Source organism: Chrysemys picta, chromosome 4, assembly GCF_011386835.1.
Source record: "Chrysemys picta bellii isolate R12L10 chromosome 4, ASM1138683v2, whole genome shotgun sequence".
Lineage (NCBI taxonomy): Eukaryota > Metazoa > Chordata > Testudines > Emydidae > Chrysemys > Chrysemys picta.
The window spans coordinates 133,735,752-133,761,874 of record NC_088794.1 but is presented as its reverse complement, the minus strand read 5'-3'; the positions used below and the strand labels follow the sequence as shown (position 1 = coordinate 133,761,874).

Genomic DNA, 26,123 nt, shown 5'->3' with positions numbered 1-26,123 from the left:
GCTGCCGAAGTGCCCCAAAGACCGGGAGCACGGAAGGACCCCCCGCCGCAGAATTGCCGCTGAAGACCGGGAGCGTGGAAGGACCCCGCCTAGGGCGGCAAAAACCCTGGCGCCGCTTCTGACAATATGCCTGCTCTTGCACACAAAACACAAATAAAAAAACCCCTCCCAGACCTATAAACGAATCTATCTGTTTCTTCTACATGTTATTTTGGGAAATACACAGCTATGTAATGCGGACCATAAAAGTGCCTACATATATATCAAAGGTAACTAAGAGAGAGTGATATTTATAGCATTAACATGTGTAATGGACCTAGAAAACTATATAAAGCTCTGGTGAGCTGTTGCACTGCTTATAGACTGAGAGATTTTCTTTTGGAAAATATTTTATATACATTTACTATCGGGGCTGGCCAGGTCATAACTAAAATGCATACTGGAATTAAAGACAGCTGTAAACAGCTTTTCAACATTCAATTGCTAGCATTTGGGAGAGTAGGTATAAATGATTGGCTCAAGTAAAGTCTTGCTCTCTTAAAACTGACAGTAATATTTATTCTTATACTTGAGCTGTTTACCACGGAGATAAGAAGAAAAGCTAGAAATTAGCTTCCCTTTGTCACTTGGTGTATTTTGTAGCTGGGTGTTATCGCCTAAGTGGATGTGAGATGCTATTGAAACCTTTCTTTATGCACGACACCCATAAATCTGGTCAGGGAAAGATACAAGAAGTGTTAAAGAATGTTCAGTACAATAAGCATTCAGATATCATGGTGATGGGTACAATATCAATACTACATCAAAGTAAAACATGACTGTTGCTTTTTCGTTTGGCAAGACTCTCACAGAGCTTTTCAGCGCACTTAAACTGAATTGAGACATGTTCCTTTATATTGGCTTCTAATTGCATTTGGAGGTCTTTGATCGCCACATAGAAATGTTTACAGAGATCTTGTGGCAAATACATAATTACAAATGTTCTTGTGCATATTTCTGATGTAAAGACTTTCTTAAACCAGGGTTGGCCTAATACTGAAGGACCTGTAGAGAAACCAAGTGACATGAAACTTCAAGTAGGTTTGTACACTTCTGCTATTTGATTATTTAGCAGCCTTGTTTAAATATTCTGATGTAAAAAAAAAAACACAATTGTTTGACCTTTTATCTAGAAGAGTCATATGGGGAATGGCTATCACATATATCTCCCTTCTCAACCCATACGAGAAAGTTGTGATATACAGGGGAACGAACAAGAAACCGATCTTTTATATCTTGGCCCCTGTCACGTGATGTGGTTCAGGGTTACAAAAGGTGATAGTTTTACCATATGGCGGGAGTCTATTGTCTCCAACACTCTTATGTGTGTTATATGTTGATAGTGAATGTCAGTGTGTATTGCATTCTCTCAATGACCTTTCTCATTATTGTGGCATGGACAATTTGGGAGAGACAATGCTAAATTAGTTTGGTGGCAGCCAAACCAAACACAATTCTCATGCAATGAGAGGCTGTTGGCTGTTTGTTGAACTTATGATATGATATATTATGATATATTATAAAACGGCCTTGAGGTTTATATTTTTTTTAAATATTTACATTTTTTAAATTAAGTATAAAAAAATCCCAGTGAAAAATCCTCCCCTCTGAACCATGGCTGATCAAATGTGGAACAGACATAACTGCATCAAAGAAGCATTCAGTGTCCTTAGCACCAACGGTGGCATGAAGATGAGACAGAGAAGCACACTACTTCGTCATAAGGTGCCCCAATTGTGCTTTATTGTTTTGGTGATGGGAAAGAGAGAGATGGGTGTGGGTGGATTGGAGGGAGATGAGAATTTTTTGCAGTAGCCCTTCTCTGAACAGTACTAGTCATTCCTTGCACAAGCAGGGCTGGCTCCAGGATTTTGGCCACCCCAAGCAACCAAAAAAAAAAAAAAAAGCCGCGATCGCGATCTGCGGTGGCAATTCGGCAGGAGGTCCTTCGCTCCGAGCGGGAGTGAGGGACCGTCCACCGAATTGCCGCCGAATAGCTGGACCTGCCGCCCCTCTCTGGAGTGGCCGCCTCAAGCACCTGCTTGCCAAGCTGGTGCCTGGAGCCGGCCCTGTGCACAAGATTCTCTTCCAAAACTAGCTGTTGCTCTGCCTCCCAAGATATTCAGAGGGATAGCCATTTTTAAGCACTTTAGAGTATAAAAGAGCCCCCCCCCTTTTTACTTGTCATTTATAAAAAGCCTTAAACAGATTTCAAGTTCCTCACCAAGTTACTCTTCCATATTAGGAACATACTCTAAATATGTTGTATAACAGCTGTTTCAAACAAACAAAAAGAAACAAAAGAAACCCTTCCTCTGTTACAGGAAAAGGTTTTCTTTCCAAGTATTTTAACTATCTGTTCTTCACTGCCGTTTTCTGTAGAGGGTTGTAGAGGACTGTTCACAGACTTGCTCACTGTCAAGTAAGTGCGAGTTATAGTTAAAATTATGTGATCAGAAGGCCAGCATTTGTGGTACTGAAACCACTATGGTGACAGTACTTTCACACCAAAATGTCCCTGGGCATATAATCATCTTTGCCAAAATACCTTACTGCATCCTTCGGTCTGCTTCTGCTGGTACTGATGGCAAATAGCAGCAGAGATTTTAAGAGAAGCCTGCATTAATATTGTAACCCTAGCTATTGTTCCAGTACTGACTGAAATAACTGATGTTTATTTACAAAAGAGCTTATCGGTTCTTCATATTTGCAGTCGAAGTGATAATACAGTATTTGTCTCATTTATTTAGAGCTATTTTGTTGTTATAGTTTTTAGATCCTTATCGTGGTTATTCAGAAGACATGTCAACTCAGCCAGATTGTAGTTTGAATTTCATTAACAACATAAATTGTAGAAGAGTTAACTGTTGGCTGACACACAAAATACCAGAGGTGGTAGCTTTGGAAGACATCTTCCCTTTGGAAGACCAAGAGTTCCTCCATACATCTTCAAACTGGGTCTCCCCAGCAACAGAAACCCATGATGAAGTTTCTATGGAAACAGTAATTGATTTTAAAATGCCAGGGGATACAATCAGTAAAGAGAAGATGGATTTTCCAACAAGACTTGTAATGTCATTTGAACTGCCTACGAACTCTGAAGTAATTGCTGATGCAATGTGGCTGACACCTGATCATTCCTTACTTATGGATATTGATCCTTCAAAATCCAGGGGATTCCTAGAAAGCCCAGTCGCAGCTGCTCTGCAACAACCTATGCTAACAGAGTGTGAGGGTGACGTTACCATGTGTGAGCGACCAATAATCAAGAACAAACAAGTATTTCCAATTCTAGAGTGTGTTGGTGAAAAATTAAGAGAAAAACTGCACATTGACCTAAACTGAGGTATGAATAGGCTAATTATAATCTGGACTTGCCAAAATGTTCCCACTGTTAAATATATACTATCAATAATGCAAAAAGATACTTCTAAACAACTTATTCTAGCTGTCGTGTTAACTTGTGGGGCATTTGTACTTGGGTAGTAGTATTAAGGCTTTTGGTTAGGGCCTTGCAACCCTTGTGGGTAAGACGACGTTCTACTCAATTTATGAATTGTAGTCCTAGGTTGAATCTGTACACACAGTCACGCCACCCCCACCACAAAACTAGGACCCTCTTAACATCAGATGGCTGCATGAGGTACAGGACCTGTTCCAGTGTCTGAGAGGCCAGGTGCTCCCTCTCTCCTTTCTCAGGCTTTCAAAGAGATGTTGGTTTTCAGTGTTGGGGGTGGGAGCCGCTGGAAAGTGACCCAAATCCTATAGAGATTTTTCTGAGTGATTGAGAGCACAGCTCAGCTGGATTTGGGAAATACTCCCATTGGTTTTTTTGGCCCATTCCTGTGTACAGAAAACAGAGATAGAAATTAATGTTTTTCTTTGGATGGCCTCTGCACATTCCCAGTCATGGGATGCATTGGCTGTGCAGCTCCAGCGATGGAATGTTTCGAAGCAGTGCCCACTGTGGCATTCTCTCGCCCCCTTCTGTTCCTCCCCTCACTATTTCTTAACATTCTGAGGGCAAGGCTGTAAAAGGGGGTGTGGTGCGCTGGCTGCCTTAGATCCTTCCAAATGGACCAGGCTGATCCAGCCCAGATCCAATCTCTTCAAAGACCCAGTGCCTTAGTTAGATTTCATAGTTAGGTATGAATAGGGTTTGAAACTTTAGCTTGCATATTTTCTTTATGAAAGAATTTCTTGTATTCATTTTTATTAGTTCCCACTCCTCTGGGTGGGTTTAAAGATCCTGTGGCCAGGGCTGGCTCCAGGGTTTTGGCCGCCCCAAGCAGCCAAAAAAAAAAAAAAAAAATCGCGATCTGCGGCGGCAATTAGGCGGAAGGTCCTTCGCTCCGAGCAGGAGTGAGGGACCGTCTGCTGAATTGCCGCCGAATAGCTGGACCTGCCGCCCCTCTCCGGAGTGGCTGCCCCAAGCACCTGCTTGCCAAGCTGGTGCCTGGAGCCGGCCCTGCCTGTGGTAGATCCGAAGAGGAAGTGGCCAGGGGTTAAGAGGGTGTGCCTCTTGTCCTGCTATATTTCCGCTTTGGATGCCCATACAAGATGTTTGGTTTGCGTCAATGAAGGACACTCTCCTTCCTGGTGCATGATCTGCAGCACTTTCAGTCCAAGAGCTCACAAGGAGCCTCAAAGCCGGCTTCAAGCCATACGACTGCAAGAGGACTAGTGGCCTAACCTTCTGGTTCCATAACCACTTGTTCCATGAGTCCCAAGTGGTCTGCGTTGGCCCCTATCCCTTCAGGGGATAAAGAGCCCAAGATCCCGATAAAGGTACCCTGCTCTTCCTTTAGAACGAAAGCAAAACCTTTGATATTGAAAGATCCTAAGTCATTTGGATTCTAATTCTAGATACAGCAGAACCCCTCAGATGTCTGCTTCTGTTACCAGAACCAATCCTGGTGGGGGCATCTCTTGGATTCAACACCTCTGGTTCCAGTGAAAAGTTTGGTGCAAGATATGATTAGTTCTAGCAGAGCCAAGCACTACTCTGGGTCCCCCTTGGATACCTCAGGGTCAGTTCCAAAAACACCCTCAGAACCTAGGCCAAGGGTTAAGGCAACAGAAGAGGGCATACCCCTAATATAACAAGACTGAGGAGTTGTTCTGACTCTGATGCCGGCACTGTCTACCATAATGACAGCTGTCCAAGTACATTACTTGAATCAACAATTCAAATCTGATCTGAAGGTTATGAAGATTCCTGTGTCCTCTTGGTGGAGTGATAAGGGGAATAAAAGAAAAGTCACAGGTCCACTTCCTACTCCCACTTCCCTGATGGGAAAAGACAAAAGATCATGGAGCAGATTCAGATATCCCTAGATGTTTGACTAAGACTACTACAGGCTCACCAGGGAGGTCTGTCTCCCCCTTTTCAGTTTTAAGGATGCAAAGTCACTGATTTCCTTTTTATTTACTGCCTTGGTTCTGAGGTCAGAACTACAATTTGACATCGAGCTAGATTGTGAAAGACAAGTTAATTTACTTCCTCAGTTCCCCTCACCTGAAAGGAAAGAGTGCCTGGGCTACACAGATGCTCTACACAGTTCATATAAACATAGACCGTGCCCTTACTTCAGTAGATACTTCAATAGGGAACCTTATACAGAATATTAGAGACACAAGGTGGGTGAGGTAATATCTTTTATTGGACCAACTTCTGTTGGTGAGAGAGACAAGCTTTCAAGCTACACAGAGCTCTTCTTCAGGTCTGGGAAAGGTACTGAGTGTGTCACAGCTAACTACAAGATCAAGCATATAGTTTAGCATAAGTAGTTAGCACATATTCTAAGGCAGTGGTTCTCAACCAGAGGTCCGCCCCCCCCCCCCGGGGAGGGAGGAGGGGGGAAGTCTGTGAGCAGGTTTCAGGGGGTCTGCCAAGCAGGGCCGGCATTAGACTTACTGGAGCCCAGGGCAGAAAGCCAAAGCCCCACCGCATGGGGCAGAAGCCTGAGGCTCCAAGCCCCACCACCCAGGGCTGAAGCCAAAGCCTGAGCAACTTAGCTTTGCCAGGGGCCCTGTGGCGTGGGGCCCCAGACAATTGTCCTGCTTGCTACCCCCTAACTCTGGCCCTAACTTTTATATGCAGAAAAACAGTTGTGGTGGTGGGCTGTGGAATTTTTATAGCATGTTGTGGGGGGGCCTCAGAAAGAAAAAGGTCGAGAACCGCTTTTTTAAGGGACCATTCAAGATGAAGTGGCCCATTAACAGTCCTGTAGTCATAAGACCAAAGAGGGGTTAGTAGGTTACAGATTGTTGTAATAAGCCATAAATCCAGTGTCTTTATTAAGACCATGATTTTTAGTGTCTAGCAAAATTATGAATTTAAGCTCCCAGGCTCATCTTTTGAAAGTGTTGTGCAGGTTTCCTTTGAGGATGGGGACTGATAGGTCAGATATAGAGTGATTGCTTTGTGAAAAGTGTTCACCCATAGGTGATAGAGTGTTTTTGTCTTTTATCATTTTCCTGTGTGAGTTCATTTGAGAGCGTAGTGATTGTCTAGTTTCACCCACTTAGTTGCTACTGGGGATTTAGTGCACTGGATGAGGTATACTACATGTTATGATAAGCATATGTAGCACCCAGGGATCTTGAAAGGTTTAATTGTGGGGGATAGTTATCATTGTAACTGTGTAGATATGTCTGCAGGTTTTGCATCTGTTGCTCAGTTTCATGAACTGGTTATCAGAATGGCTTCAACTTTAAAGATGCCATCCATCTCACTAGAAGAGAACTCTCATCCAATGTTCCATATATTGGGGTCGCCTTCCAACAGCCAGATCATACTCTCAGTGTTAGAAGTGCTGTTAAAACCAGCCAAATCTGTTTGGACCAACCCTGCCTCTAATCGGCCATGACAAAGAAGGCTGACAAGCTCTATCACTTACTATATGAGGGATTTTCTTTTCCTTCCCCCACACACCTGGATCACAACTCACTGGTGGTTGCTGCAGCAGTTCAGAGGACAACAGGAGAGCAAGTGCATTCTACCCCATCTGACACAAAGAACAAAAAGTTGGATGATCTGATTAGGAAGGTTTTCGCCTCAGTCCCATTGGGCATTTGGTTGTCTAATTACCAGGCCATAATGTCCAGGTATCTGTACCATTTGTGGGAGAAAATGGCCTTATTTGCCAAGGACCTACCTGAATATCAAAGGAAATTGGCTAAAGCCTTAAAACTAGAAGAACATCTAGTAGTTACGCATGGACTGAGAACCTCATTTGATTCATCAGATGCAGCAACAAGATCAGTAGCTTCAGCCATCACACTGACATGACATGCATGACTTAGATTCTCTAGTCTTCTGCCTGAAACTAGGACATGTGTGGAAGATCTTCCATTCAACGATGATGGCTTGTTTAGTGCAAGGATGGATAAAGTCCTAGAGATGGTGAAGGATACTAGATCAACATTAGATCTCTGGGAGTTCATCAACCCTCAGAGGGAAGATTTGGAGCACCTGTCTTTAGATATCAGAAGCCGTAATACCCTTCCTCACCCTCATCTTTGTGTTTCATGCAGAGACATCAACATGAGCACCAACAATCTCCTGCAGAGGCAAAAGAGCTTCAAGCCCTACTCAAAGGACAGGCAAACCACATCTTTGTCTTTTGTGCCAGGCCTTAGACTGCAGGCTGGACATGAAATTCCACAGCTGCAAACCAATCTTAATCCGTTTACGCTGCTCCTGTCCCATATTTGGGGATCAGCTTCCTGTCTTGTACAACTGAAGTTCTATAACCACAAACAAGTGAATCCTAGACATAGCACAAAAGGGATATTACATACAATTTGACACAATCCCTCTCCACAACCCTCCTCTTTCCTCTCTATCCAGGTACTCCTCTCAAGGGAGCCTACTAAGAACAGAGGTTTGCCCAGTAGAGGAAGGAATTCAGGGGAAAGGGAATCTCTCCCAGATACGTTCTGATTCTGAAGACTGATGGAAGTCTCTGACCCATCTTAGACTTGAGAAAGCTCAACTCCTTCATCAGAAAGTTCAAATTCTGCACATTGATCCTAGCACCCATAATTCCCTCCTTAACCTGAGCTTAGTTCTGGGCTCTTGATTTGTAGGATGCATATTTCCACCTCACTATCCCTTTGGCTTTTCTACTACACCATGCCTGTTTACAGAGTTCTTACCTTTGATGGCAGCACATCTAAGATGATGGGGTGTACACATCTAACTTTATTTAGACAATTGGCTCATAAAAGTGTCATTGGGGATTTTTAAGAGCAGGTTGGACAAACACCTGTCAGGGATGGTCTAGATAATTCTTAGTCCTGCCTTGAGTGCTGGGGACTGGACTAGATGACCTCTTGAGGTCCCTTCCAGTTCTATGATTCTATGATCATCATCACCACAAGAAAGTCTGTCCAAAGATATGCCTCACAAATGCTTCCTTTTTGAGAAACTGGGACTCAGAATAAATACATCAGGGAAAAAAAATCACACTTACTCCCTACACAAAGAATCTCCTTCATTGTGGCAGTACTGGACTCAAGCAAGAGCCTTCCTTCAGTCAGGTACACTCATACCTCAAGAGAACTCCAACCAGACAGGAATGTTCTTCTCAGACTGATGGGCCTCATGGCCTCAGCTACATATGCAACCCACTATGCTCAACTCAGATGAGAGCTCTGCAGCACTGGATAGCAAAATATTATCTGACAAGTTTGGACAGCATATTATTGAAATTGACTCGCCCAAGAGAAGTGCTTCTGTCCGTCTCGCGGTGGACAGCACCACAACATCCGGAAAGGGGTAGCATTCAATCCCCCAGCTCCATGAGCAACTTTCACCTCCACTGCTTCCAACTTGGGATGGGGAGCTCACTTCAGCAACCTAACAATTCATGGTCATGGGAACCCGTTGGAGAAGAAGTTACATATCAGCATAGTGGAATTTAGGGCAATTCCTTGAGCTCTCAAGTCTTTCCTTCCTCACATCCAAGACAGGGTAGTCCAAGTAGTACAGTGGTTCTCAAGCTGTGGGTCGGGACCCCAAAGTGGGTTGTGACCCCATTTTAATGGGGTTGCCAGGGCCAGCATTAGACTTGCTGGGACCTGGGGCTGAAGCTGAAGCCCAAGCTCCACCCCAACCCAGGGCAGCAGGGCTCAGGCTCCGGCCCCCTCGTCCCCCACCCGGGGTGGTGGGGCTCAGGATCCACCCCTTACTCCAGGGTCATCTAGTAAGTTTGTTGTCAGAAGGGGGTCACAGTGCACTGAAGTTTGAGAACCCCTGAAGTAGTTACAAACACCACAGCAGCAGTGGTCTATGAACAAGCTAGGATTAGCTCATTTCACTCAGTGGTGGAAAGAAGCTGTGGCACTGTGGGACTGGTGCATCCATCACATTTACTCCATAGCCCACCATCTGGCGGGCAGACAACAATCTAGCAGATCAACAGAGCTGAGACAGAAGAGATCTGCATGAATGGTGTCTAAAGACAACAGTCATAGACGAGATGTTTGCTTTCTGGGGTTATCTGAAAACAGATCTGTTCACAACAAGGCAGAATGCTGAATAGAATACCCTGTTTCCCCGAAAATAAGACATCCTCCAAAAATAAGGCCTACTTACAGTTTTGCCTCTCGTTGTAATATAAGGCATCCCCCCCGATAATAAGACCTCCCCGATAATAAGGCAAAAAAATGTGTACCGTATTCTTCTTCATTGAAAAATAAGACATCCCCTGAAAATAAGACCTAGCGCATCTTTGGGAGCAAAAATTAATATAAGACACTGTCTTATTTTCGGGGAAACAGGGTAATAGAATTGTGGGACTGGAAGGGATCTTGAGAGGTCTAGTCCAGTCCCCTGCACTCATGGCAGGACTAAGTATTATCTAGACCAGCGGTTCTCAAACTTTAGCAACCTGAGGACCCCCATTTTGATTTAAAAAATTTTGTGGACCCCCCAAGCACCCTGCTCAGCTGCAGGCCCTGCCCCCACTCCACCCCTTCCCCCAAGGCCCCACCTCTTTCCATTGCCACTCCACTCCTACCCCTCCTCTTCCCCGCCTCTTTTCACTCCCTCCCCCAAGCATGCCTGTCCCCACTCCTCTCCCTCTCTCCCAGCGCCTCCTGCACACTGGGGAACAGCTGTTCTGTGGCGTTCAGGAGGCACTGGGAAGGAGGGGGAGGAGTTGATCAGCAGGGCCGTCAGCCCCAGACATGATTCTGCCCCCTCCCCAAGCACGCCCCATACCCGCTCTTCCCCCTCCCTCCCCACACCTCCTGCATGCCATGGAACAACTGTTCCCTGGCATGCAGGAGGTGCGGGGAGGGAGGGGAGGAATTGAGGGAGGAGGAAGAGTTGATCAGCAGGGCCCGCAGACCCCCTGGAGTACCCCCGCGGACCCCCGGGGGTCCGTGGACCCCAGTTTGAGAAATGCTGATATAGACCATCCCTGACAGGTGTTTGTCTAACCTGTTCTTAAAAATCTCCAATGATGGAGATTCCACAACCTCCCTAGGCAATTTATTTCCGTGCTACTCTGACAGTTAGGAAGTTTTTCCAAATGTCCAACCTAAACTGCCCCTTGCTGCAATTTAAACCCATTGCTTCTTGTTCTATCCTCAGAGGTTAGGAGAACAATTTTTCTCCCTCCTCTTTGTAACCACAGTTTATGTACTTGAAAATTGTTATCATGTCCCCTCTCATTCTTCTCATCTCCAGACCAAACAAACCCAATTCTTTCAATCTTTCCTCATAGGTCATGTTTTTAAGACCTTTAATCATTTTTGTTGCTCTTCTTCAGATTTTCTCCAATTTGTCCACATCTTTCTTGAAATGTGATGCCCAGAACTGGACACAATACTCCAGTTGAGGCCTAATCAGCGCTGAGTAGAGTGGAAGAAGTACTTTTTGTATCTTGCTTACAACACTCCTGCTAATACATCCCAGAATAATGTTTGCTTTTTTGCAACAGTGCTACACTGTTGACTCATATTTAGCTTGTGATCTTCTATGAATCCCAGATCCCTTTCTACAGTACTCCTTCCTATGCAGTCATTTCCCATTTTGTATGTGTGCAACTGATTGTTCCTTCCTAAGTGGGGCACTTTGCATTTGTCCTTATTGAATTTCATCCTATTTACTTCAGACCATTTTTCCAGTTTGTCCAGATCATTTTGAATTTTAATCCTAACCTCCAAAGCACTTGCAACCCCTCCCAGCTTGGTATCGTCCGCAAACTTTGTAAGTGTACTCTCTATGCCATTATCTAAATCACTGATGAAGATATTGAACAGAACCAGACCCAGAACTGATCCCAGTGGGACTCCACTTGATATGCCCTTCCAGCTTGACTGTGAATCACTGATAACTACTATCTGGGAACAGTTTTCCAACCGGTGATGCACCCAATGTATAGTAGCTCCATCTAGGCTATATTTCCCTAGTTTGTTTATGAGAAGGTCGTGTGAGACAGTATCAAAAGCCTTAATAAAGTTAAGGTATACCACATCTACCCCTTCTCCCCATCCACAAGGCATGTTACCCTGTCTGAGAAAGCTATTAGGTTGGTTTGACATGATTTATTTTTGAAAAATCCATGCTGACTCTTACTTATTACCTTATTATCTTCTAGGTGTCTGCAAATTGATTGCTTCATCATTTGCTCCATTATCTTTCCGGCTACTGAAGTTAAACTGACTGGTCTGTAATTCCCCGGGTTGTCCTTATTTCACTTTTTATAGATTGGCACTATATTTGCCTTTCTGCAGTCCTCTGGAATTTCTCCCATCTTCCATTACTTTTATAATTGCTAATGGCTCAGGTATCTCCTCAGTCAGCTCCTGGAATATTCTAGGATGTATTTCATCAGGCCCTGGTGACTTGAAGACATCTAACATGTCTAACTTGGAATACCTTTCCAACAGTTCAAATGCAGCCTCCTTGGCATGCCTTAGGCATATTTCTGGAAATTGCAGAAACTGTAGAAATTGCAGAGCTGCAACATGGAGCTCTATTCATATGTTCATAAAACATTATGTACTAGACCTAGCACCTCAGTTGGCTTAGAGAGTGGTACTTCAGTCACTGTTTAATTAGGACTCCAGGTCCCACCTTCCTCAGATGACTACTACTTATCAAAGTAACCCATGACTCTGAATGTGCAGAGGCCACTCAAAGAAGAAATTAAGGTTGCTCACCTGTAACCAGAGTTCTTTGAGAGGGACTCTGCACATTCATACTCCCTGCCCAGCTTCCCCTCTTCCCGGGAGTCCTAATTACAATCTTGGACCTGAGGAGGCAGAGGAAGGAACTTGGGTGGCCGGAGTACTAAACCCTCTTTTATAGCCTCACCTTCAAAATGTTTAGGAACAATAAGGGGAGGGGCTGGAGTGAGCACAAGAGTGCTACAATGGGCTCTGCTTGCAGAGCTGCCCCACCAATGTATCCTGTGAGTGTGAGTACGCAGAGTCCATCTCGAAGAACTCCAGTTACTAGTGAATAACCCTCATTTAAAGTCAGACAAAATCTCTCATATATTCTCCAGGGGGCATTTTTGAAAATATAATAGCAATATTTTAAACTGTCTTTATAAATGAAGCTTACTTTCCTAGTCAGCTTGTGTATTGGGTCACTGGTTCATTTCTCAGGTGATAGAATGTTCTCTCTTCCCAGGGTCATTCCCCACAAGATACCCACCATCTGCATTTGTTACTCAATAACTCAAGCCAGGTTGTAGCATTCCCCATAAAGTGCCAACGGGTATCAGCATATTGCTGGAGTCCAGGGCATCTGATTGAACAGTTTCCAGGAAACAGCAAACATGGCACCATAACTAAGTAGAAACGTTAGCAGCAAAATTCTGCATAAGTGATGCTGCATTTTGTGGTCAAACTGTAGCTTAACGGTGTAACTGTTAAATGCATAATGAAAAGTAGGCATCATATCATATTTCATTTTACAGTGACCCACCATTCAGATAATCGAGTCCTGAGACTATCATCTGTGGCCACTTCACTCTGAGCATGAATGATCTTTCACAGCTTCAACTATGGATGACTTTTAAAATAGCTCAGATGAAATAAAGCACAAAGAAACAAATAGCCCCGATCTAGTCTTATTTTACAGGGATAAACTGATTATTGCCTTGTATATGTGACTAATATGTAATAGAATGCTAAGGTATCATTGATCTGCCTTGATGCAGCACCAGATGTATTTTGAATATAGTTTTACATATAAAATCCATACGAATTTGCATGCAATATTGGATTTACAATGGAAATACCAAATAGCCATTTTGTTACGAGATGTTTACTTTTATTTTTGCTTTGTGAAAATTGAGTAACTTCCGCCTTCATTGTGCAATTACTAGTAATTAGCTCTTGCAAGCACATTTAATCTATCTAGGTCAAGTTGCTTTACAAAGAAAGGTAATATCATTATCTGCAGTTTACAGGTGGGGAAATGAGGCATAGAGATATATAAAGTGACTTGTCTGTGGTCACACAGCAGGCCAACGGAAGATCTAACAATAGAACCTGGGTTTCCTAATCCTAGTCTAGTGCCCTATTCACAGGCTCATACTGCCTCCCACTAAACAGAAGAAAACTGAGTCTTAAGTGACTATCTTTGCTCATTTCCATTTTCTCCACTTTTCCTGTAATATAGGGAGAATTTGGGGCATGTGCAACCTAGACCCTTTTGAACTGATTTCTACCACAAAAAACTCTACTTCTTCCATGTCCATAGAATAGAGAAGAGAGCTGAGTGAGTATTTTTTTACAGTGGCAAAGAAAAGGCTCTCCAAATCACTTGGGGCCAGATTTTAAAATATATTTAGGTCCCTAACTCAGGAGTTAGGGATCTAAATACCTTTACAAATCTGGCTCTTGGTCATGCCTAGTAGTGAGGGGGTTTAAAACTTGAATTTATCATTTTAGGCCTAATCTTGTGTTGTTGTTTTTTGAATAATCAACTGTCATATTAGCCACCATAATGATGATGCCTAGCTCTTATATAGTGCTTTCCATCAGTCAATCTGGAAGTGCTTTACAAAAGAGGTATTATCACCCCCATTTTAAAGATGGGGAAACTGAGGCAGAGAGCAGTAATGTGCCCAACGTCAGCCAGTGGCTGAGGTGGAACCCAGGTCTCCTGAGCCCCTGTCCAGCATGCTATTCACAAGGCCACACTGCCTCCCTTACAGTAGATATATTTCTTCATACGTTTAGCAATACATCAATAAAAAAGCATATTACTCTTAACTAAAACAACTACAAACTCTATCATGGTCCCTTATTCACTGTATCTCTTTGTTCACAATCTGGGTTGATTTAGTAGGAAGCCGCATATTCTGAAGAATTTCCTACACCATGCATGTAGATGGAGACAATTCCATTACGCAATATTAGTAGGGAGCCCTTTGGTCTTTGTCTAGTATGGCTTCTAGCTTCCACACACCACCGTTGTGTCTGAGTGCACGTCTAGCAAAAGGTCTCTTTATTAGAATGCCCCAAAGGATTGCCAAAATTCCTATTTGTTTATATAGCTACAGTAACATTGTACACAGTCTAATGTACAGCTTCTTGTAATGAGGAGATTGGCGCAACTTGCACCTTTCCCATTCAGCTTGAATCTTGACACTTGGTAAGACATTTATTATGTGTCACTGACTGCAGGAGCAAAACCATCTGGATTTGAAATGCAATATTTCTCTAGGAGGTCACCAAAAGAGCCTCAGCCCAACAATTTACACAAATTATATTAATTTCTGCTATGAGACTTTATGTTGGGTATAAAGCATCCACTGTGGAGAAGTTCAACTGAGTTCATTAGTTGTATTTATTGGACTTTTAACCAAGTAACTTTTAAAGAAACATCAGTTATCTAGAACGTCCTCTTCAAAGCCATTATGCTTGTAACTTGCATGCTACTGCCACAGGCAATTCCACTAGTGTACCTTCTGCAGAAGCTGATTTACCAGCACAGAGTGGTGATGTGCCCAAGGTCATCCAATGGCATCTGGAAAGGTGGCTGCAGTTGTGTCAGAGTTTATATTTTAAAAGTCAGCTTTGTTTATATTAGGACTTTGTCTCTGTATGACACATAGTTTAGTGGTCAGGTCCCAATTACTAACCTGTCTGACTCCTCCATGCTTGAGCTGGTCTGGGCTTGTGTATGTTACATCTGTTTCCAATGAATTCAGATAATTGTGATGCATTACTTTGTCTTATTGTGCTTCATTGTGCACTTACTGTACTTTTACTGCGGTATAGACTCATTTTACAGTTTTTTAAAAAGTGCCATGCTGATGAAAGGAAGATGTATAAAGATTCCTAATATCTGATCAGCACAAGAAATAATGGTATTCAGCACTACACCAGGGGGACTGAGGAGCAAGCCAGTGCCAGCCCTGCTATGTGAACCAGTAGACAAGTCTCTTTTAGCTCCAGTACATCTGTGAGGGGCCCTATGATGGAGCATACACACATGCTGTCTGTAGGTTGATGGCGAAACAGTTAATCTTCTTAGCAGAAGGATCACAGCTGCACATGATCAGTGCAGGGTAGCAGCTGTGAAAAGTTAATTTTCCAGCATACACAGTATACATGACCTGGTCTGAGAGGAAAGGGAGAAAGGAACTTTAGAAGTTGTTGCTGGTGTCATTGAAGTAGTCTGGATTTTATATGGGGGACTCTGGCTAAAGAAAGTCAGGTAATGCTTATGCCTAACTTGGAGACAGGAACATGTTCTGTTTTCTTTACAACAAAGTACATCTCCCAGCTCTTTGAATTCTCACCAGCTAGATGAATCCTTCCTTGACCACTTCTTCTTGGCCTGCCACAGACCCCCAAACCTGGTTACTCCCTCTCCCCTAATGGTTGATGAGCTGTGTAAAGAGTACTAAAGTTTTAACATCATGCTGCACCTTAAGAATTCTTTTGTTTGGGTTTTTTTTGGAGGGGGGAGGGAGTGGAAACAAGTTGTCTTTGAGCCCCCTGCCTCCCAGATAATGAGTTGGAAGCCTTGTTCACTGTTATGTCTCTAGGTACTAACTAAGCCAAAACATGCTCCTTCAGTAAAACTAAATAACTTTAATTGGCTCAGCAAAACAAACAAGGCAATAACAACAAACCAAGGTCTTGAGTAAGCACAGTGTGACATTACAAGTTGCCCTTCAATTCCACTCTGAAAGGCTTCAATCGGGACCAGGGTCCCACTGCCTTGGTGCTGTATAGACATGGAGGGAGACATAGTCCTTCCTGAAGAACGCACAGTCTAGAGTCAGTCTCAGCTGCAACTCCGCTAACTCCTACCTCTCAAGGCTTGAACTCTGCCCTCCAGCCAGTTCTAGAGCTGCAACTTGGTGCAACAGCACAGATAAAGTTAGTTTCCTACTGCTGCATACCTTGCCTTCCCCATTGCTTGCCTTTCACAGTAGGCAGACTAACACAACACAAATAGCCTGTATGTTTAATGTGCCATCAAACCAAGGGATACTCTATAGCTGAGGCACAGCTGTGCCATATTTCCAGTTGCGGTGATTGTTTAAGCAGAATGTAATGAATGACCCATGTGTGTGGTGTTCAAACAGAAAGGTACAATGAAAGATGTAGTTCCAAACTGGACCACTGGGAGAGCTGTTCCTTGCAGCTCCCATCTGTCAGACCACTTCGGGAAATGTGGGGAGGTGACTGGTTTGTTCAATATGACTGGGGGACTTTACTGGGTAAGCTGTTGGAAAGGCAGAGAGTACCAGTCCCAAAGGGGTTCAGGGCCAATCATGGTTGACAGAGCTCTGTATGGAGAGGACAGTCCTTCCCAAGGAAGATAAGGAACAACCAGGAGTGACAGTAAGTGATTGTTTCAATCTTATTACTGCCATAATTTTCGGTGTAGCTATACAGAGTGTTTTGTGCCTGTATATCCCTTCTAGCCCTTCTTTCTGCTTAGAACAAAATCTTGTTCTGCACTGCTTCTGCCATGACTCAACCACACTTCTTTTATTTCAGTTTTGACCCCTCTACACTTGCAATTAGGACTTTTTAAAGCACCAGTTCACACGGACCAGTTGCTGACAACTGTTCTCACAATAGATTAGCTACCTACTGTAGACAGATCTTGTGAGATTCAAATAAACATTTTCACACAGAGCTGCATGACTGAAAGAAGAATAGTTGTAATTACAAACGTATTGAAATCAGCTGTAGGTCAAAGCACTTACCATGGCATGCTTTAGCGCCCATATCCCAGCCGTGAGCCAAATTTACGTATGTAAGTAAATCCTGTACAGGCTGCTCGCTAGCTGCTCCATCCTTGTTATTGCTTTTACCATCCCACTCATCTCTATGCTCTTGTGAAAGTCGTCAGAGAATCTAGAGGTGCAGAAGAACTATCAATCCAACCCCTAACTACTGGAGAAGGAAATCAAGCTGGTTTGGCATGATTTGTTCTTGGTAAATCCATGCTGGCTGCTAGTGATTATCACTTCATCCCCCACGTATTCACAAATTGAATGTTTTATACACTGCGTTAGTAACTTCCCAGGTATTGAAGTTAGGCTGACTGGTCTGTAGTTTCTTGGCTCCTCCTTTATAAAGATGGGTACCCTTCTCAAGTCTTCCGGGATCTCTCCAGTCATCCATGAGTTTATTGCCAGTGGCTCTGAGATTTCTTTAGCTAATTCCTTCAGTATCCTCTGGTGAATCGTATCTGGCTGGCCCTGCTGATTTGAATCCATTCAAATTGATCAGAAGATCTGACATGTTCTTTACTTATCCTGATCTACATCCCTTCCCCTTTATTGTCTATGGTAACTTCACAGTCATCCAGTCACATGTTATTTTTTGTGAGAAGACTGAAGCAAAGTAGGCACTGAACAGCTCTGCCTCCCTATCATCTTCCATTACCAGCTCACCTTCTCCATTGAGCAGCAGACCCACACTGTCCTTGATCTTTTTTTGTCTGACATATTTGAAGAATTCCTTCCTATTGGTCTTTAACCTTTTTTGCCAGCTGTAACTCATTCTTTGCCTTGGCTTTCCTGATTTTGTCCCTGTACGCTCATGCTATTCCCAGGTATAGGGGGAAGAAGAGAGATAGAGGCAGTGAGAAGAGAGGAAGGTACGTGGAGGTCAATTGGAAAAGGGAATTGGAAGGTGGAGGGGGAGCTGGGTATAAGGAAGAAAAGAAGAAAGGAGTACAAAGAATTAGAAAAGTGGCATGGTGTACATAGATATGTGACTGGTTTTCTTTTTCTGTGAGCTTCCCCTTTAAATTCAGCAGCAGCCATTTTCAAAAGCAGAGTCAGCTGATGGGTACAGAGGGTGGGATCCAGGAAAGTACTGAAGCACCCCTGTCCCATTTGGGGTTCACTGTGATCTGCAGAACTCCTGCCCAACCCTGTAGGTGCCTACGTTTTCCAGAGTAAAAGTTCCCCAGATGCCTGTGTTTCTGCCTCTGGGCATGTGCACTGCTGCCTCCTGCTAGGTGACCGGATACCTGTCTCGCACCTAAGCCCCTGACTGATCCATGAACCAGGGGAAGATGGCATAGGTGTCCACTTCATGGGTGCTCCAGGGCTGCAGCACCCATGGGGGGAAAAGGGTGGGTGTTGAGCACCCACTGGCAGCTCCCTATCAGTTTCCCCCTCCCCCCAGCATCTCTTGCCTGCTGGCGGGTCCCGCTGATCAGTGCCTCCTCCTCTTTCCCAGTGCCTCCCATCTGCCATGATCAGCTGTTTCATGGCATGCAGGAGGTGCTGGGGGGGAGGGGAAATAGCGAGGGCACGGCGTGCTCATGGAGGCGGTGGAATGGGGTGGGAAGAGGCAGTATGAGAAGAAGTAGCTGGGAGTGGGGCCTTGGGGGAAGGGGTGGAGTGGGGGCAGGCCTAGGGTAGAGCCAGGGGTCCAGCACCCCCTGGTACATAGGGAAGTTGTTGCCTGTGGAAGATGGGCATTCATGTGTGGAGCCTGCTCTGATAGGTGTGCTGAGAGTCCATTCAAAATGCAGAGGTGGAGGTGCTACCCTTCACTTTATAACGCGTAGCCCAGTGGTTAGAGCCCTCAGCTGGGATATGGGAGACTCAGATTCAATTTCCCCCCCTCTGCCATATGGGTAGAAAGGATTTGAATAAAGGGCTCCCACCTCATAGGAGAGGGCTTTAAGCACCGAGCTACGGGATAGGCCAGTGTGGGGCTCCCTCAGCCTCTCCTGTTGAATCCTCTGTTGATAAATGCTTAAACAGTCCTTGGGCCAAAGAGCAGGAAGGACTCAATATCCCAATGGTTAGAGCACCCACCTGGGCAGTGGGAGTTCCTGGGTCCAGTCCCCCTGCTTTGCCACTCTTTGTTACTTATCCACAATGGCTCCAGGTAGCAGATGCCCATTTGTGGATTGCTAGGTGCCTCCCTAGAGCCTGGACTTATACAGCCCCCTCTGAGAGAGGGGCGGGGCAACCCCTTTGGTTGGCATTTCCCATTGGTTGGTTTAGGCGGCTCCCCAACAAACTTGCTGGCTTTTGTGGTTTGCATTCCTGGGGTGCCTGTCTCTCCCCATTCATGGTGTAGGGAGCCGAGGTGCCAAACTTGGCTTTGTGGATCACAGTGTTGTTTCTGTGATTTTCTAGACACCTGAAAGTTGGGTGCCATGATGTTCAGTGTTGCAGTGTCTAAGCCCCTTTGTGGATCCCATCCAGAGTGAGACACAAAGTGAAGAAACTACTCTAAGGCAAGTTTCCTATCTAATGAGAATGAACAAGAATCTGAAATATATTTGAAGAGACTTGTGCCCTGATCCTGCAGCGAGGTTCCACGGGGGTACATGGGTCTCCTTTGCTGAACTTTTTGCAAAATATGGGTCATGCAAATGTTGTAGAAAACAGTGGCAAGAAAAACAATCTATTTTCCTAACACTAATGAGAAAGGTGTGCAGTACTTAGGCAACCAGCTGGGATAGATTTCAAGGACTTAATAAAAGTGCTTAGAAAGCATAATGTGCCAAACCCAGTCTTTCTATCTGTGCAGATTTCCTGCAAAACTGAGCTTATATTAAAAACATACAGGGAAAAAGTGTGATGCATGTAAATATGAAACTGCGATGCCTTTTATTTTCTGTGTACTTCATCTGTATTACAGGGGTTTTCTGTCTTCAGCCGCCATTTTCAAAAGCAGGGTCTCCAGCCTTTACCAGTGACACACTCACTCTGTGGTCTCATAGAAAGACTTCATTTCCCCCCCTTTTCATTGCTTCAGCTTATTCTATCTTAAAAGCAATTTAGGTTGAGGTACAATTTTGCTCTTTGTATATGGAAACGGGTGGAGAGGTAGAGGAAAGCTGTGATACACAGGAGGGATGGGAAAGGAGCTGGCTCTCTCTTTCAGGATCAAATCACTGTGTGTTTCCTGAATAATTCTGATGAAAATTTGTTTATGGAATTTAAGGGTGGTGGGGAAAAGTAGATGAAGCGTTAGGGAGGGGAGGGGCAGGGCAGGGCAGAAGGGAGTGGAGGTGTCATGCCTATAAAACAGGAGCAGGCTGAGGCTGCTTGGAGCAGAATGGCTTCCGTGGAGAAAAGGCAAAGGAGAAGGAAGAAGTACTGGGGTGGACAACCCAGAGCAGGTATGGATGGGGTTAGGATGATCTTGGAAAATGGAGTTATAGTGGGAATAGGGAAGCTACACTGTTCTGCTTCTAACACCCCTTTTCCCTAAAAGCAAGTCTGTATTGCTGTTAACAGGATACACAGTCAAGCAGTTTATTCTGCCTACTAGAGAGTGCAAGGGTACTAGTAAATATTAATCAGGTTATTGCAATTTTATATAAAAATGATTTCTTGATTACATTTCCTGCCAGTGTGCTAGAAATGTCCTATAAAAGTGCAATACCTCGCATTCACAAGCTAGAGTGGGCTGAAAAAATGAGTTACAGCTAGTTCTAAACATGGCTTTACTTGAGCCTGACTGAAGAGTTCACTTGGGAAAGTGAAATGCCTTCTGTATTATCTGGCTCCCTGGGTTAATGCAAGTTTTTCTCCATTTTCCAATGACTTATAATGTTTAAAAACCATGTTGTGCACAAAATGACAGTCTTTGTGTCTTTTCTTTCTCATAACAGGATGATTAAATGTTGAATGTCCTAAATTTTTTCCTTGAGCCATCCTTTTGGTAAGATATGAGGGTATGAGCTTTGTGGATGCTCACTGCTTTTAAGCTGTAGAAGCCAAACTTTATTAAATATTTAACTTAAAATGCAATTGTTAATGTGGTGGATAGATGTGTTTCTAGTGTTAGGGGAGTTACCATGTCTAGGTATCCTCTATTAGAAATGCTTTTCTAACACAGCTTGTCTTTCCCTCCTTTGTGGTAGACTCCTGTGATCTGATGGATTCTGATAAAAGCTCAGACTATGTAGAGAGACTAGCACACAAATACATGGTAAAATTCCTTTAATTTATTGGTCTTTCCTATACATGTATGATTCTCTAGGCTAAGATTTCAGACTAAATAGCTAAATTGGAAAATGCTGCCTAATGAGCATATGTGGCTAATTGTATGTGTTGGTAAATTGACACAAACTGATTCACCTGCAAGGTAATGAGCATGGTAGGAAACTGCTTCTGATTTAACTCCTGTGTTACCATGGAAAAACCCTTACATTTTGTAGTTTTGAGTAAACACAGAAGACATAAAGTATCCTCTGGAAAAGCTGTGGGTGTTATAGATGTAGTTTAGCTATTTATCTATGGTTACACTACCATGAACACTAACTCCTCTTTTATAACTTGGATGCAATTTAAAATAATGGCCAAACTAAAATCAAGTTAACAAAACTGAAAGTGCTGTTTCTGTTGCAGGCTCTGAACCACTCTTTCTGCTATGACTTTAAAAAATAAATAAATCCCCATGACCTGAAATTTCTTAGGTCAGCACAGATTTATTTTCTGAAAATTTGAGGTTTTTCAGACAAGTTATCTTTGTGTAATGGAAGTTCAGAACAATACAGCATCAGCAAACTTCCTAAGTATATTCGAGAATGTGTCCTATTTATATTGACTTCAAAATAAATCTTGTGCTGTTTTATATTTACAAACATCTGGTTGTTCCCCCTTCTCTACAGCGAAAATGCACAGTGGAGTCCAGTACAGAGTCAGAATCTGAATCCAATAATGAGGTAATTTCTTTTGCTGCTTGATTCCCTGGGGGCTGGAGTTCTCCTCTCTGACTGTATGAAACAATGTCAGGGGGACTCTCTCTCACAGCATGTTGGCTGTGCTCATTCCCTGCCCACCCTCCTGCAGACTCTAGAGGGGAGAGAAGGCTGTCTTCACAGCCACGATTGTCTTCCCTTCAGAGCATCCTGTTGTGTGTGTGTGTGTGTTTTTTTGTTTGTTTGTTTGTTTTTCTGGAATGGCTGACTTGGGGAGCGGGGTGGGGTATTGACAATAGTGAATGTTTGGGGAGCTGAATGTAGTACTAGAGTTTCTCTGGTAAAAGGTACTTACAGCTGAACTGGGTCCTCTCTGATGAGGTGACTGTTTTTTCCCTTAATAGCTCAACTCTTGTGCAGCTGGGCTCCAGCATGTTGTAGAGTTAATGCAAGAATTATCTGCATTATGTGCTTCCAATGCATATTCTTGTCATCAACGGAGTGCAGTTGAGAGTGGATTTGACTTTCCCACTTGCTGGCAACAGTTGCCCCAAATTTCTGTCATTCCACAAAGAACCTGTTACCCTGATGGGTACAAGATAAAGAAAACAGTAAATCCTATGTTGTGATAGTGTGAATATTTATCTGTGGGTATAAAACTCCAGAATCTAACTGTAAAGATCCACCAGGTTAATATTGCCCCCTCTGTTGTCTGGAGATGTAGTAGGTGTCTTGCTGCAGTCTGTCACCCCTTCCCCATGCTCTGTGGAGGGTTGCTGAGAGGAGAGACTGGGAGGAGGCAGAAATGAGTCCTTCTACCAAGAATCTGACCCGAGGTAGATGACTTCTCTTTGAGAGCAGAAGATACAAAAGCCCCTCTTCTATGCAGTCATCTGTGACTGCTTCCATTGAGAACCAGGGAAGCCCATGGTTTGGGCCATGGATGATGATAGGGATGGCTGAGGCAGACATAGTTGCCTACTTAAGAGGATTTTGCACACCTTCATTGGAGCAGAAAGTGCATTTCCTCTTTGATATTCCTATGTTTCCCCACCTTTTTTCAGTAACTCCTCAGAGTACCCAAATCAAAACAAGAATTGTTGGTGCCAAAATCCGCTAAATGTCACAAACAGGCTTTGATAGGAATTTTGAGGTAAAAATTTTCAGAATAGTGTTTGAAAGGTCTGAACTCCTCTCCAGGCCTAAATAGGTGAGACTTTAGAAGAGACTTCTCTGAAAACATCCACTCAATATGCAGTGGCAGTCAAAAAAGCAAACAGAATGTTGGGAATCATTAAGAAAGGGATAGATAATAAGACAGAAAATATCCTATTGCCTCTATATAAATCCCTGGTATGCCCACATCTTGATTACTGTGTGCAGATGTGGTTGCCCCATCTCAAAAAAGATATATTGGACTTGGAAAAAGTTCAGAAAAGGGCAACAAAAATGATTAGGGGTATGGAACGGCCGCCGTATGAGGAGAGATTAATAAGACTGGGATTTTTCAGCTTGGAAAAGAGACGACTAAAGGGGGATATGATAGATGTCTATAAAAAAATCATGACTGGTGTGGAGAAAGTAAATAAGGAAGTATTATTTACTCCTTATAACACAAGAACTAGACTCCACCAAATGAAATTAATAGGCAGCAGGTTTAAAACAAAAGGAAGTATTTTTTTTCACACAACGCACAGTCAACCTGTGGAACTCTTTGCCGGAGGATGTTGTGAAGGCCAAGACTATAACAGGGTTCAAAAAAGAACTAGATAAATTCATGGAGGATTGGTCCATCAATGGCTATTAGCCAGGATGGGAAGGGATGGTGTCCCTAGCCAGTTTGCCGGAGGCTGGGAATGGGCGACAGGGGATGGATCACTTGATGATTACCTGTTCTGTTCATTCCCTCTGGGGCACCTGGCATTGGCCACTGTCGGAAGACAGAATATTGGGCTAGATGGGCCTTTGGTCTAACGCAGTATGGCTGTTCTTATGACTTTCTGTGGTGGGTTTCTTTCATAGAGACTAACAGGTACTAATGCTTTGCAGACGAAGGCTTGTCTGTTTGAGCTGCTGAGAAGGAAGAATAATAGTGACAGCTCCTCAGTGGAGTCTAGTCTGCAGTAGTGGCTGACAGAATTAGACCAAGAAGAGACTGAAGATTGTCTAGGGTGTTTGGGCTTACCTGTGAAATAGAATTCTTGCTGACAGTATTAGTTTTAAAATGACCAAACACTATAAACACCACTGGAGAAAAATCAGTTTAACAAAGACTTTCTTCAGGAACATACCTAATTGTTTGCTTGGGTCTTCACAAGTTCATATTATGCACACAGGAGATAGATGCAACTTGCTTATCACTGAAATAATTGTTAGGAGTTGATTTAACTGATCTGGCTTCAATAAAAATATCAAAACTCATAGGTGACAGCAATATTTAATGTTCTGGAGCAGCTCACAAGGGAGAGAAAAGGAAAGAGGATGTATAGTTTCTAGCTTCTCCTATGTATTTTATAGCCCCGAAACTTGCATTTCTTCACTTCATTCCCTCAAATCTATTCTGTACAATAAAAAATACAGTACAAACACCCAGAGTTAAAGCGGTTTAGAAATTTTTTTTAAATGGTACTTCACTTTCTTTTGTGTTTTGACTAGACTCTTGCAGAAATTTTTAGAGCACTTAAACTGAATTCCAAGAGATGTTCTTTTTGTTCTAACTAGCATTGGACATCTCTGCTCTCTACATTAAAACATCCAGAAAGAACTTGTGGCAACCATGTATGAAACCATTTGTAAATATGTATGTCTGATGGGAATACTTCCTTAAACAGGGCCTGCCTAGCACACTTACTGAAGGAGTATTCAAGAAAGCAAGGGACACACTACTTCAGGTAGGTTTACACACTTCTGCCATTTCATTATGTAGCAGCCTTGTTTAAATTTCCTTAAAAATAAACCATTGTTCAAGTTGTGGAGTGGGTGGATGTTGATTCTAAATGATGCTGTTACTTATGTTTTTCTAGTGTGATCTCTTAGTATTGCAGCAATGAATGGTTGTAGGGGAAACTGGATGGGTACCAAACTTTTTTCCAGAGAAATGTCAAGAAAAATGCAATGGATAATATAGTGATCTGCTTTATTTAGATGTATTTGTTTTAGTTTTTAGATCCATATGATGGTGATTCAGAAGATGCATCAACCCACTCAGATTGTAGTTTGAATTCTCTTAATGACATAAACTATAACAGAGTTACACCTTTGGTGCACAATTTGCCAGAGATGGTGGAAGACATTTACACTTCTGAAAACAGAGGGTCCCTACATATGTCTTCAAATTGGGTGTCCCCAATAACAGAAATCTGTGATGTCTATATGCAGCCAGCAAATGACCTTAAAATACAGATGGAAGTTATCACTAAAGAGAAAAGTGATGTTCCAACAAGACTTGCCAGACCATGTGAACTGTCCAGAGCCTCTGGAGTACTTGCCTCTGCAATGTGGCTGACATCTGACTGTTCCTTACTCATGAGTGGTGATCCTTCAAAATATCTTGGAGTCCTAGAAAGCCCAGTCACCACTACTCTGCAACAACCCATGTTAGCAAAGTCTGATGGTGAAAATACAATGTGTGACCAATCAATCAAAAGAAAACTAGGGCTTCCATTTCTAGAGGGTGTTGGTGAAAAGCTAAGAAGAAAGAAATTGCGTGCAACTTAATCTAAGGTGTGTATATATAGGCTAATTATTATCTGGAATTCTCTCTGTTTAAACATATATATCTCTCATTTACTATAGTATAAGACTACAAAATGTCAACTAGGTCTAGCAGTACCCTACAGAATATTAATGCTTGTGTAGGGGAGTTTGGAGTTAATATAGAGCTGTACCAGTAGTTGTGATCAAACCTGATCCTATCCAACATACAATACTCTACCTTCAGTCCTATTCTTCTCCT

General features: G+C 43.2%; 1 protein-coding gene across 6 annotated transcripts in view; it reads left to right on the top strand.

The window, feature by feature from the left end:
• The first annotated feature begins 15,690 nt into the window (after positions 1–15,690).
• The window catches only part of LOC135983199 (uncharacterized), a 372,285-nt gene continuing 361,852 nt past the window's right edge, over positions 15,691–26,123 (top strand). The window contains exons 1-6 of one of the 6 annotated variants that reach the window (XM_065593608.1): positions 20,580–20,641; positions 21,137–21,186; positions 21,389–21,456; positions 22,139–22,192; positions 25,000–25,059; positions 25,328–26,022. In XM_065593608.1, the coding sequence (XP_065449680.1) occupies positions 21,403–21,456; positions 22,139–22,192; positions 25,000–25,059; positions 25,328–25,885 (726 nt within the window). In that variant the 5' untranslated portion in view covers positions 20,580–20,641; positions 21,137–21,186; positions 21,389–21,402 and the 3' untranslated portion in view covers positions 25,886–26,022. Of the gene's footprint in view, positions 15,737–16,692; positions 16,876–19,655; positions 19,751–20,495; positions 20,642–21,136; positions 21,187–21,388; positions 21,457–22,138; positions 22,193–24,999; positions 25,060–25,327; positions 26,023–26,123 lie in introns of those variants that run through there. The other 5 variants (XM_065593609.1, XM_065593610.1, XM_065593607.1 and 2 more) reach the window with 5 other exon arrangements.